At 41.3% G+C, this 13833-nt stretch overlaps 1 protein-coding gene across 1 annotated transcript in view; it reads left to right on the forward strand.

Moving 5' to 3' along the window:
* TLL1 (tolloid like 1) overlaps positions 1 to 13833 on the forward strand; it is a 519202-nt gene that overhangs the window by 133405 nt on the left and 371964 nt on the right. The window contains exons 7-8 of the mRNA XM_069243956.1: positions 1277 to 1382; positions 10514 to 10638. Of these exons, the coding sequence (XP_069100057.1) occupies positions 1277 to 1382; positions 10514 to 10638 (231 nt within the window). The remainder of the gene's footprint in view (positions 1 to 1276; positions 1383 to 10513; positions 10639 to 13833) is intronic.

Consider the following 13833-nt stretch of genomic DNA (forward strand, 5'->3'; position numbering starts at 1 on the left):
TGACTCTGGCCAAGAGTTGTAAAGCATGCTGTGTGCGGCATGTGCTTACCTCTTTGCTGGCACGAGCACTGCTAGCAGGAAAACATTTTGTTTAGTGCAGATGTTTCCTCTTTCAGTTTTATTTTTTTACGGCCTCCGAATTGCATACATATAAAGTAAGTAACAGTAGTTCATTTCCTCTGCATTGAAAACATGTCTGCCCCACAGAGTCTGTATTAATTATACATTTACACTGATGTGGCTCTGGAGCACTGCGGTGTCCTGCAGTGTTGGAGACTAGACTGCAAGTCTAATAAGCATCAAACATGTGCAGCTGTTTTTTTGTTTTTACTGTATAATGTATTACAATAAAATAAAATACCCACAAAGGGTAGAATGTTTTAAATTAAGAAGGGAAAACTGAGAAACATTGGGATGTTGGAGCAGAAGGCTTCTACCAGCCATTGTTAGCCCTGAGCCACTTCATTGTCTTCAGTGAAGCTCCCAACAGCCTGTTGTTCTAATATAACTTGCACTTTGCACCATACACTTCACTGTTGTCTCATGAGCCCTAACTCCTATTTAGGAAACAACTCGTATCTGAATTATATCATAGAAATATGATTGCTACCTACGCCTATGCTACCAGATATATTTGCATGTATTTAATTTCTGCATTAGACTTTGCTATATGTTGTAAAACTCTCTCACAGCCCTTTGGTCAATGCACACTGCACGGGTGCTGAGAAAGATTTGCGAGACCCGCTGTCTAAGATACAGGGAAATATACTCCTAAGGGTAGGAGCAAGCATAGTTCCACGTGGGAAGGAGAGTGCTCTCCTCAAAAATTGATGCTGAGCTAGTGGGGACCCTTCCAAAGGGAACAAGATTTCCAGTGAAGAATACAAAAATTAAATCTGCACATGCATATTTGCAATTAGGGTTTTCCTATGAAATGTTACAGTTGGTTTAAATTGTGCATGCAGAGTACTTGCTAATTTCAGCACTCAAAGTATAGCTGTCAAAGGTTTTCTTGAATACTGTTTGCTACACTTTGACATCCTAGCAGAGTTTAAAGTTTTCTCCAATCCTAGAAACAGGAAACAGATAGTTGCTGACTTTTCCCTGGTACCTTTGTGACTGTGGCCCATGAAATCAAGAGTGATAACTATTACCTCTGCCAGTTGGAACAGGTTAATTAAGGTAGAATTCCCCAAAAACGTTTTGAATGTAAAATAACATCTTCATCACTTGCAAGCAGTAAATTAATTATAACCTCCTTTCTACTATTTTGCAGGTCAAGAGTATAACTTCTTGAAGATGGAACCTGGAGAAGTAAACTCCCTTGGGGAATCATATGATTTTGACAGCATTATGCACTATGCTAGGAACACCTTCTCAAGGTTGGAGTCTCAGGTTATACCTTTTGACTTATAATTCATTTTTTCTGTCTGAATATAAAGACCACTTACTTTCAAAAGGATTGCTGCGCAGTCTTTGCTATTCTATCCTCGTGCTTTTGCATTTTAATGGGCTAATTAAAAATGCATATCTAAAGAATGATTTCATGTCACATGTTACTGAATTTTCATTGGGACAGGTAGATATCTGCACACAGACAACACTGAACAAAGAGGCCTAAGTAGTGTGGGTTTTTAAAGTGTATGATAGATTCCAACAGTAGCCCTGCTTCTGCAAGTGAGGAAAGAAAACTGCTAACCATACTAATGGTTTATGCTGTACAACAAAGAATTGTGGATCCATAGGCACTTCTCAGGTATTTCCGCGCACACAGTTTAAAAGCAGTGCTCTTAAAAGTGTTACCTGTGCCTGCAAATGACAGATCCTGAATGGCAGATAAAGCATATATTTTAGACATTCTACTAGTTGAGTGGCTCTTTCAGGCTTGTAGATTTAGTTAAGAAGTCCTAAAATAGGTGTCAGTTGCGGAGTGGAGAAAAATGGATATTGGATTTTGATAATACTCTCATAATCATAACTCTGGGAGTATTACCAACAGGACAATAGCCATCATTAGTGCAGCTGCATTGCAGCCCATGGTTTTGAAGGTTCCATGGAGTCACAGACAGAGGTGTAATTTACTACTGAGTCAAGTTTAAAGGGCATAGGTTTCTTGTTTGCATTAGGACCCACAGAACCCTTGCTGTGCCACTGATTACCTATGGGGTGTTTCGCTCCCTTAGTCTACACCTCAGGATACTGCATGAACATTCCTAATGTTGGAGTAAATGAGCATTTTAGACAGCAAAGTTACCCAAACATTCACATTTCGGGAGGTTCACATGAAATTATTCCTTCACATTGAAATAGATATTTTGTGTGAAATAAAACGAACATATAATGTGTGTCCAATGTTCCCTATTCCTAAACTTTTAGGACAATCCTGTTTAAGAACATCCAGAGCTACAGTACCACATATTAATATACAATTTTGCTAGATTTCTGAACATAAGCTGCGAAAATGTGTGAATGCCAGAAATTGTGTAAGTCTATGAAAGGTTTCTGCATAAGAATATGATGCTTGCTTTTATTCATTTCGTTTAGAACCGCACCCCTAGAATTTTAATACACATAAATGACATTTCGGAAGTCAGTTCTGGTTGCCAGATACATGTGAACAGTTAGCTTATTACATTTTTTGATGGATATTAAAATGAAAAATGCCACCGTCTGTGCTCAAGTGTTGAGCCAAGCAGTTTTTTTCTATCCATCACTGTGACATTTCATTGGATAGCAAAATAGAACAAATCAACAGATGGAAATATAAATAACATCATGATTCCTGAGTGTTGCTAGAGTGGTGATGAGAGCCTGAAATTGCATGGCTTTTCTCTATCAGTGATTGGTTTTGGCTGTTTCTGTCCCCTCTTCAAGGATAGCAAGGACATGCACACTGCACGTGTATTGTAAGCTTACCAAGTGTTTCATTTAATAGTAATGAATGCATTTTGTGTGAAATCAGCACATACCCTTGTCTATTATTTTCCAACTTTTTAAGAAAATGGAAATATAGAGCTTGGCCAGGAGAGGGCCTTAGAGAAAAGATACAGGCAAATGTTTAGTCTATTCGTTACATTGCCATATGTTCATTACGCAAACCTATTTTCAGGAAGATTTCAAGGTTGCTTTCTCCAAACACAGTTAACCTTTTCAATGAACCTGCGGTTGTAGCTGCACCTATTTTACACAGTGTCCAGTCAGTCAAGCCAGGATGTGCTTTTCCCATTGCTTCCTAGTTAGCATACAGATTGGGGGACAGTTATCTCCCTATAAAATGAATGTACTTGATTAGCTTATTAGAGGAGCATTCTGACATCTAAGTGTGCCCGTAATTTACAGTTAGGGGTACATCATCACATATAAAACTGGTTCCCTTTCTTTTCTAAAAATGTATTGTAATATGTGATTTGTATGGTCTTCATTACTCCTATGTGTGGTGCTTTTCTACGTGGATATCATGCTACACCATGTGGGTATGGGGATGAAAGAATATTGTCTTTGCTTGTAGCCTATATCCGGACTCTTTCCATGTCATGTTTGATGACCACCGTGGTGTGATTATGTAATGGGATGCAAAGCGTAGGAGTGTGAAGGATGAAGAAATGTAAGACATTGACTTGTGCTTTTATAATAGGTGTTGTGCTGGCAGATTTGATTAGCCCTGCAACAACTATGCATATCTACCAGTAGGATAAATAGACAATGTAGCCATAAATATCCAGAAAAGATATTCTACATGAACATGCAGAATTTTCCAGCAGTTTGAGAAGTCAAAAGGGGCACATAGTTCAATTTCTGGAAACATGCCTAGTGGGGCGTACTGGTGTTGTGTTATATTGCATTGCTTGCCATCCCTACCAAGTCATTGAAGTGCTTCATGGCAGGCACAAATCTACTCTACAATAAAAAGTTCGTGGGTAATCCAATGGTTATTGTTATAAATGTGATGACTAGGGGCTTAGTCTTGTGCTCTGTGGAAATGGAAGTTTTTCTACCAGTTTCTAGTGGCGGATTAAGTCAATAAGTGTTAACTGTTATGATTCAAGTGAGTTCGTGCTAAGAGGTAAAAACGTGTTAAATGTTCTGGAAAGAAGGTAAATACAAGATGTTAACATGGACTTCGTAAGCCTGGTCTGTAAGTAGATCACATTTGACAATAAAAATATTAATATTTCTTTAAAGTTGTTTACAAGGGATGACGTAGCACCTCTGTGATTTAAAATCTGGTTCCCTGTCAGATGTACCACTAAGTTATCACATTCAGGCATCCTGTTATCAATTTCTTGTGCATGCAGGGGCTGTCAGTCAATAATTTAAAATTAAAAGAAAATATAGCCAGGCCAACAGACACATATAGAGGGTCAGTCTGACGAAAGCCTGTGTGTATTAAAGATACATCACTGTCTTCAAAAAACAAATATAAATAAAATAAATGAAAACCTGCAGCTATGGTGGGATGAACGTATTGTAGATTCAGACAGCAAATAAACAGAATACATCTCAAACTGGGGCTCCTAGCCTTTATACTGAGTTTTATTGTGTTACGCAGGACCCCTGAAGGTCAGAAATGTCACTTCTGTGATGGAAGAATACAGAGTTTAAAAACTAAAACGCATCCCCAATTTACTTCTTCTGTGTCAGGCGTTGACAGCCAATGGCATGTTTTCAGGAAGTAATTACATCAGGTGATTTAGATGTCATTTCGAGTGCAAAGGTTTGATGCCGCGTTACTGTAAATGACTGGACACTCGTCACAGTTTGTTTTTCAGATTGCTTGTTTTATGCCTTTGAAGGTACGCTGCCATAAAACCTGATTCATCTGAAATGAGCACAGTCGGATATTTGTGCTGTAAACATATTCTGCCACTCTGCACACCACTTTATCAGAATATAGCCACGTTCCTTGTTCTGATGGTGCTCCTTGCGTTAACATTTAAACTACTCATGGATTTCCAGTGAAAATACTAAAACTGGGAGAAATGTACGATTATCTGTAAATGTCACACAATGATAAGTTCCACTGTTTTCGCCAAAGGAAACAATATTACTTATACGTGAGCTATCGTGAACTGTTGAAGCTTTCTAAAACCATCCATTCATAAAAAGCCAGGATTCTGTGAAATGTAAGCATGTTTCATGCACTGGAAGTATTCAATGTTATACCAAAATTCTCTAGGGACTGCAAATGGTTTCTAAACACAGCTTGCAGCATCTTTACCTTTGAAGGTTAAGGGAAAAAAAAACACCAATTCACAGTTCAACCCAAACGTCCAAGCCAGGTCCTCTCTGAACCAGAACACAAGCAACTCAAGACCGGTTTTGGCCTGACTGGGGCTCTTCAGTTAGGTGAAACCTGGTTCCAGTCGTCCAGTGACCAAGGGATCCATGTCTGGGCATAACCTTGTCCACTTAGGGCATTACGTCAAGCACACAAATGATGATGGAAGGAATACTGAGTTGCTTGCCTTTATTCCGGTTCAGAGAGGACCTGGTTTGGCAGTTTGGGCTGCACTGTTCTCCTTGGAGCAGGACCAATGCTGATGTCCTTATGGCTCGGTCTAATATTAGGTGACATAGTGAGTAGAAAAAACACTGTGTGTTAGAATGCTACCACAAGCAGTTGCCAAGGGTTAGATTGTTTGCAAGCGTTTGTCCCATCAAAGTTTGGGTGTTTGATGTGACCCGTAAGAGGCCAAGGGTCTGCCAAATGTCAGTGCCTTGCTCACTGTGCAATTGGAACCAATTTGTATCCAGCTGAAGAGGCCCTAATATGGGTGAAACAGGTCTTGAGTTGTTTGTGTTCTGGTTCAGAGAGGATATGCTTTGCAGTTTGGGCTGGACTAATCACTTGAAGCAGGATCACGTCTGATTCCCACATTACAGGATCTAATCCAGTGGTCTTCAACTTTTTAATGCCCACGCCCCCGGTGAAAATAAAGGCTGAAAGGGGATTGTGCTTGACTTGAAAGGACTCCTTTGAAGTTACTTTCTTAACAAAGGCATTTTTGAGTATAAGTAGAAGGGCACTTGTCCCTGTTGGGAGAGCACTTTTGGAACTGGGGCCAAATCTCTGCCAGAGGGACTGCTGAACTGCACAAAGGACTCACCTGGACTGTTCTTCTTTTGTTGCCTGCTGCCTGGTGTCTGCTGGGTGACCCAAAGTATTCATCTGGATTGCTTTTCTGCATGTTGCCCTGCTGGCAGCCTGTTCTCTGACTCTGGACTCCCAGGGTACTATGGCCTGCTCTGTGAGAACCCCGTCTCAGAGGAGCCCCTCGCCAGCCGTATTGACCCACTGAGCTCCGTGCTGCCCGTTGGCCCTTCCCCCCCAAGTGAGGCCCCTCGGCCACAAGGGACGTGGAGAGACAGACCTGCGTTTGCTGGACTGGGTAAAGCAGTGTTGGGAGCTTTCCCCTCAGCACTGAGGGATACGGCTGGGGTTGTAGTTAATACCCTGCCAGTCCACACTGTCTCATGGTGCCAGGACCCAGGTATTGGTGCCGCCTGTTCTTTTTGAAGGTAGCTGCATCACACGATCGCGGGCAGCTACCCTGGCCAAATATAGCAGCATGGGTTGGGACCTCAACAGAGGTTTCCCCCACCCGATAAACTTGCCGCACACAGGGAAATACAGGAGCCCAGCGTATCATTTCCCACCTGGCCAGCTCCAGCAAAGGTGCACTGCCGGGCGATCAGCTGGCATGCCAAATTTTGCCATTGTGGGTTCCCTCCTCCCCATCCTGGCACATACCTGGGTGGGGGCACATATCCGTTGTTGGCATTATAGGGGAAAGTCCTCAATGGGGACCCCACCCCGGAACTGACCGCTAGAAGGCCATTACTGTGCATTACTGAGAAGGAGCTCAGGCCTGCCTGTGCTGTACAGCTGAGCTGTCGTTCCTGCATTCTGGATTACCATAATTTCGCTAATGGGAGGGCCGGAGCCTCTAACATGCTAAGACTAATGTTAGGGGGATTGCATCCTCACAGTGATTCCTGGTAATTTATGAGTGTTGTGGCTAACCAAGTTACTACACTCTATGCCCTGATGCTATCATCCTAATGAGCCTTGCATTACCACAATTCTGATGTGCATGATAATGTTTACATTTCCCTGCATATATGTCGCCTGGACCCACTCAGTGCCAGACCAACAAGTGACGGTCCAATAATTACATGTTATGCCTCATCTGTCCTGAAGTTGGGGTGTATGTTGTATTTGTGCTTTGTACTGACAGGAGAACAAGTACTTTTTCAGGAACTGCACAGTATGCACAGTGGCTATGAATAGTGTCGTTGGTCCATGTTTGGCACAGTACTTCTGGTCTATGTTGTTTTGTGGTGATATATGTACCTAATTGCTATAACCTAATGCCTCCTATGACCAAGGCACTTACTGACCGCATGCAACTGTTGGGCTTTGCATTATGTAATGATGAGTCTTACTACTGGGATTGCACAATATGCATAGCGTATATGATCTATGTTGTATTTAGGGCCTGATTACGAGTCTGGCGGTCCGACTACCACATGACAACCCTGGTGGTCAGACTTCCAGGGTACTGCCGTCTCCCCTGGGGTCGGTGATCCCGACAGGGTGACGGCGGGTGCAGGTCTCAATCAGCCATGACGGCACTGCATGCAGCGCCACCCTGCTGATTACGACCTGGTTCTCTGCCAGCCTTTTCATGACGGTTTCACCACCATGAAAAGGCTGGTGGAGAACAGGCTTTTCAGGGGGTGACAGGGAGGGCCCTGCACTGCCCATGCACTTTGCATGGGCAGTGCAGGGATCCCCATGCCCAGCACCCTCGCAATGCTCACTGTCTGTTGTGAAGACAATGAGCATTGCAAGGGTGCTGATGCCTCCTGTGGGCTGCTGCATTGCCGCCGGCTTGATTATGAGCCAGTGACAATGATGCCGCCACTTTCCCCTGGGCTGACAGGCAGAAACCTTGGCCTCCGCCCGTCAGCCCAGGAGGAAAGTCGTAATGGGCCCTCCGGGGAGATAGTCAGTATGGAGGCAACCTTCCTGTCGGAGGTTCAGGGGACGGGTCATCCCGTCTGCCAAACTCATAATCAGGCCCTTAGTCTAATTATTATATATTTGCAATAAGACCTATATTTTTTATATAATCCTGTGTGTAGTCTCTTTTGTGGTGTATTTATTGGGTCACTGGTGTAAATGTGTTGCACAAACGCTTACACATAACCTCTTATGGTAAGCCTGACTGCTCTGTGCCAAGTGTACAGGGGGTAAGCACAGGTTATCCTTGCTGTGCAACTTACTCACCCTGACTAGAGTGATATGTTCTGCCCGGCTGAGGTGCATACCCTAGCCAACCAGAACCCCCATTTCTAACAGACACTATTACAAATATAGGCTAATAAAAATGATTCAAATACACTGTTCTAACTAAAATCCTACAAACTTTAGGAAGTGCATGTATTAGGGGCAGTAGGTCAGAACTGCAATTGTAACTCCAGTCTAACACTCATCAGGGAAGTGCACAAAAAGGGCCTGGGGACGAGGAAGTCAGATTTAACATTGTAACTCCAGCCTAACAAACATTGGGGTTTGGGAGGGTCAGATTTTTTATTCAAACTCCAAGCTAGCACTCTCTGGTACAATATTTACACAGTGGCAGATTTTCTATTCTAACTCCAATCTAACAAACATTGGGTAAACTGTATACATTTTGTGGGGTTCAGATTTATTATTCTAAGAATAGTCTAACACTAAGTAAAGAACATACACTAGGGGAAGGGAGAGGGTTACTACTCTAATTCCAACATATCAAACAATTAAGAAAGGGTATACATTATGGGGGCTGATTTACTTTTCTAATTCCAGAGTAAAAAACATTGAGAAAAGTATTTACATTAAGGAAGGTAGATTTATTATTCTGACTCCAGTCCAGCAAGTATTGAGGAAAAAGCATATATTAGAGGGGTCAGATCTATTACACCTACCTAATATATATGCTATACATAATACTGAACCAAAATTTCATATAAAAATACAGCTTTTCTAAAAGTATTAAAGTAAATTCAAAACATTAAAGTATATCAGAACTGTTAAGCAGCTATTCAAGCTATAAGTATATCTGTAAATAAACAATATCCTTCGAGCTACAATATAAAAACATAAAACAAACAAGAACTCCAGTAATAATGACAGTTATTTTCAAAACTAAAAAAACTCAATTATAATAGTTGCATTTTAAAATATTTAAAAGCAACTACTATTTAATGATTTAACTTAGGGAATACTGTCCACCTATTCCACAATATACACCACAACCCACATTAACAAGTTAATAAATCACTTAAAGTAAATAATCATAAAATTACATGCTTCAGTAATTCCCAAATAAATGTTGAAAAACCACGCGACAATGAACATATTGTATAGGTAAACCAATTATTTTAAATTATTTCATAATATTTTGTAAAACTCCCAGGTAAACCAACAATCAGCCACACAACCTCATAAACAATAGGTAAAAAAAGAATTGATAAAAAATGTAAACAAAAAAAGTAATAATATCAACAATTACAAATAAATAAAAAACGAAAATAATTAATGTATACTTTTAAAATTACAGAACCCATCAAACCCCAAAACACCTCACAAGCCATAAACAATTATTAGATATAAAGGTTTATAATTTAAAATTACTTAATCAAATACATTTCACAACACCACATATAATGATATAAATACATAACATAATGCAACAAAATAACATAACATATTATATAAAAATGCACTTTAAATTACATTTTTTTTGTTAAACACTGAATAGCTCTCAATATTTTTGCCCACTGTATATTTGCAGTCACAATATTTTGACCATAATATCATGGCTAGTAAATATTTTTACATCAATATTTGGGTAAAATTCCCAAAAAGTGATCCAGTTTCAAGAATTGATTTTCTCCCCATTTTGTCCCATTTTTCAGCTGGGAGAACTCTTCCAGCAACAAAACGTATCAGAAATATCCAGGGTTCTTTGTCTCACAATGATCTCACAAGATTTCCTTTTGTTAATGCATCAGTTTCTCCATGGTAATAAGTATGAGTGGTTATTAAGGTGCAGGGCGTGTCATTATTTGATGAGCCAGACTGGCATCTCCAAATCTGTGCCATAATCCCAGCTCATGGCGAATGGGAGACTGGCTTGATTGATCTATATTTATATATTTATGAAAGATATACAATCTGAAGTATTCAGGGATAAGTGACACACCCTCCCCTATCCTTTTCCTCAAGGCTATCTTTATCCAGAAATCACACAACACAGTATAGATTTTTTGTCTCTAGCAAGATATTCTTATGGTTGGCAGTGATTATATTTCTAGTACACTGTGCCCATATTTATGTGAACTAACACTGTCTTTCTATGCATATGTCTTGCATATCCTCTCACATAAGTAATGATGGTATTTTCATGAGAGTTACACTATGTGATCAGACTGATGTTGTGTTAACTTGCCTCTTTTTCTTTAGGGGTATGTTTCTGGACACCATTTTCCCTTCCCGTGATGAAAATGGTTCAAGGCCGCCCATTGGTCAGCGCACACGCCTGAGTAAAGGAGACATTGCACAGGCAAGAAAGCTGTATAGATGTCCAGGTATTGCATTGTTCAAAGCATGTATGTAGAAGTACAAATATGTGAGACACATAGCCTAGTCACATAAAGCAGCACTGAACACAGTCATTAGTTTTATTAGCCCATCTGTTGGCTGGCAATGAAGCAGCCACTGTTCAAAAGTCAGGTACCATAAATTCACTACAAATTGAGAATGGAATAAAGCCAACTAAGGGAAAGGTGAAATTCATAGTCTTTATTATACTGATCACTTGGCCATATGTAGCCATGATTTACAGCTTGGATTTTTATGCCTAGTAAGTACAACCTAGAAAATGTGCTATCAGTTGAAATGTAAAACATTGATGTACATACTTGACAAAGCAGAACTGCAATATTGTTAATGAAATCGAGAGCTACAGAGTCAAAGAAGAACTCTAAAACATAAACAAGTACAGTACCAGGACCGTGCAGTACTATGACTATGTGTAAGCTCACAGTACTCCCTATTATAAATCTTAGAAGTGATGACTTGTCAGAGAGTATGTATTACTATGTTAGTCTATCAATGATATGGAAAATGACGCCTTCATTTGATCGTTTTGCATTCATATTAGTATTGTTACTAATTTTATGATATGTTTGAGGATGTATTTAGAAATGTGTCTTGAGGTAAATATGTGTTAGCAGTGTAAATATTGTAGGACCATAAACCTGATTGTAGTGCTTCAATGTGTTACTCAAGCATGCACACACTTCCAAGCGCCCATTTGCTATGAAATGTCCAGCTTATTCTTGGATCATTGCAAGACTGACTAGCAGTATGAAAATTCTGACTGCATTTTCCTTTGAATTATAAAGCTATATATTTGGCCTGGGAAGGGAAGAATGCCTCTTGTGGTAAACTATACAACTTAATGCGTATTAGAGGTTGGCAGACTTAGAAAAGATGCTAGACGGATTGTGGAAACTCAAATGTGGCTATAGATACACATACTCTGCATATTCCTGCCATCTAGTGTTGGGCCCGGATGTGTGCAAGCTTTTTGTCTTCAAAGAAGTCTCTCTAGGTAAAGTAACTCCCCTTCTCTGTGATAATGTGCATTGGCATTGACTCCATTGATTGATTGTTTTCTTTCTGCAATCGGCTTTTGGACATTTTCTTCGATGCTCCTGGTTGTGCCCTATTTGGGCTCCCTTCAGTCCGATGTTAACCTCTACACCCATCGGTATTGTTTTCGTTCACGTTCCATTGCGATCTTTCAGAAACAGAAGCAATCCATTGCCCGTGGAATCGATGTTCTTAAGTCGCAGCCCTTGGGCCTCACCCTTGTAGGCCTGGTTTCCTCATCTCATTAGCTTCGACCAATGATGCACTGCTAATGGACCAAACTCTATTTTGATTCTGTCCCAGCTGCCATGCTAACTATCTGCATACAGACCACCATCAGGTTAGCGACCTGTGTCTATTTCCTGACCATAATGAGGAAAACTATGAGGCTTGTTGATCTTTTTGATCAAAGAAGACTTTGCGGGATCATCTGGGGCATTGGAAAGAAATTCAGTGCAAGGACCTGGAAGGGACACCCAATGTCTTTGGTCAACACAATGTCAAACAGCAGGAAGAGCTGCAGAGGCCTCGGCAGCAGAGGAAGAGGCCCTTTCCATAGCAGACTATGAATCTGACTCCGAAATAGAGTTTGGCCTACAAATGCAGTTCCTTCCTTCAGGTCAGCGTTCAGTGAGTACCCAGGCCCCTACCCAGCCCACCTAGAGATATCAGTTCCAACTGAAATTACAGCTCCCAGGTCACCACTGCCATCAGGCCAAGATAAGCATTATGTATCTGCTAAGGATGCCCCGCCCCTGGGCTCAGCACCGAAGGCAAAGCTGAAACCTCTTGCTCCCACACAGAGCCAACCAATCTCGGTGCTGAGCCAACCATCAACCTCACCGGCTCTCAGCACCCCAGCTTAGATGGCTTCTGCTCCGACCTCCTCAGTGTGAAACAAAAATCACGTTCAGCTCCAAAAACTTCCATCTCAACACTGGAACTGATCCTTGAGATTGTGATCGAAAGGCCTGATCCAAAACAGAAAAATATACATATTCTACCTTCTACTGGTTGAATTCAAGCAAGAGCAGTGCATTCTGCGCCTATTCCATCATTGTGCCAGTTTTCTTTTCAGGAGTCCACGAACCTACCTGTTCCTTCAATAAAGACATCCTCAGGACCCACCTTTGCCTGCTTCTCCTTCATCTCCATCACCTCCACCACCTCCTCCAATTTCCTCACCACCACCACCACACCTCCTTCACCACATCACTCTCGTAGTGACATAGGAGATATCACTCCAGAAGGCTCCCCACAATCTTACACTGAGGATCAGGGTTGAGGGGATGACAATGATCAGCAGCCCACAGATCCATGGGACAGGAAAGACCCTCACCCTCCTGGGGATAATGACTCAGACCTGTATCAAGCTAAGCCATCACCCGGTTCCCTTGCACAAAGATCCCATCCAAGATGACTTTCTCTTTGAAGCACTGTCTTCAACCACTAAGGCATGCCAATACTTGCCCATGCTAAAGGGAATACTCTGTCACTCAGCCAAAATATTTAACGATCTGGTGCGAGCATGCATTATTACACCAGGAGTTGATAAAAAATATAAAGTTGCACCCTCAAACCCACCTTACATCAAGGACCATCTCCCCCCAGACTCGCTGATGGTGTCTAATGCTGTGTAAGAGATCTAATTCTCAGACATCAGCAGATGCCTGACAAAGAGTTTGAACTCATCGATGCTTCAGGGAAAAGGGTGGCAACACAAGCAGCCAATCATTGGAGAATTGCCAACACTGAGAGGTTGCTGGCAATATACAAGAGGGTCCACTGGAATGAAATGGAGAAACTCCTCCAACATCTCCCTGAAGAGTATAAAAAAGGGGTCATCAAGTTGTCCAGAAGAGTAAACCCATCTCAAACAATTCTATCATATATGCACCTGAATCGGCAGAGAGACAGCTGCTAGCGGCATCAACACAAACCCTATTGTTGCGTAGACATGCTTGGCTACATATATCTGGGTTTAAGCCAGAAGCACAGCAAAAGCTCCTTACTCTGTCTTTGGCCAACAACATTTGTGTGGTCTCCAATTAGATCAAACATTAGAGAAAATGAAAAAGGACAGAGAGGTTGCCAAATCAATGGAGGCGCTTCATACCTCCAGTACT

The sequence above is a fragment of the Pleurodeles waltl genome, chromosome 1_2, assembly GCF_031143425.1.
Source record: "Pleurodeles waltl isolate 20211129_DDA chromosome 1_2, aPleWal1.hap1.20221129, whole genome shotgun sequence".
Taxonomy (NCBI): Eukaryota; Metazoa; Chordata; class Amphibia; order Caudata; family Salamandridae; genus Pleurodeles; species Pleurodeles waltl.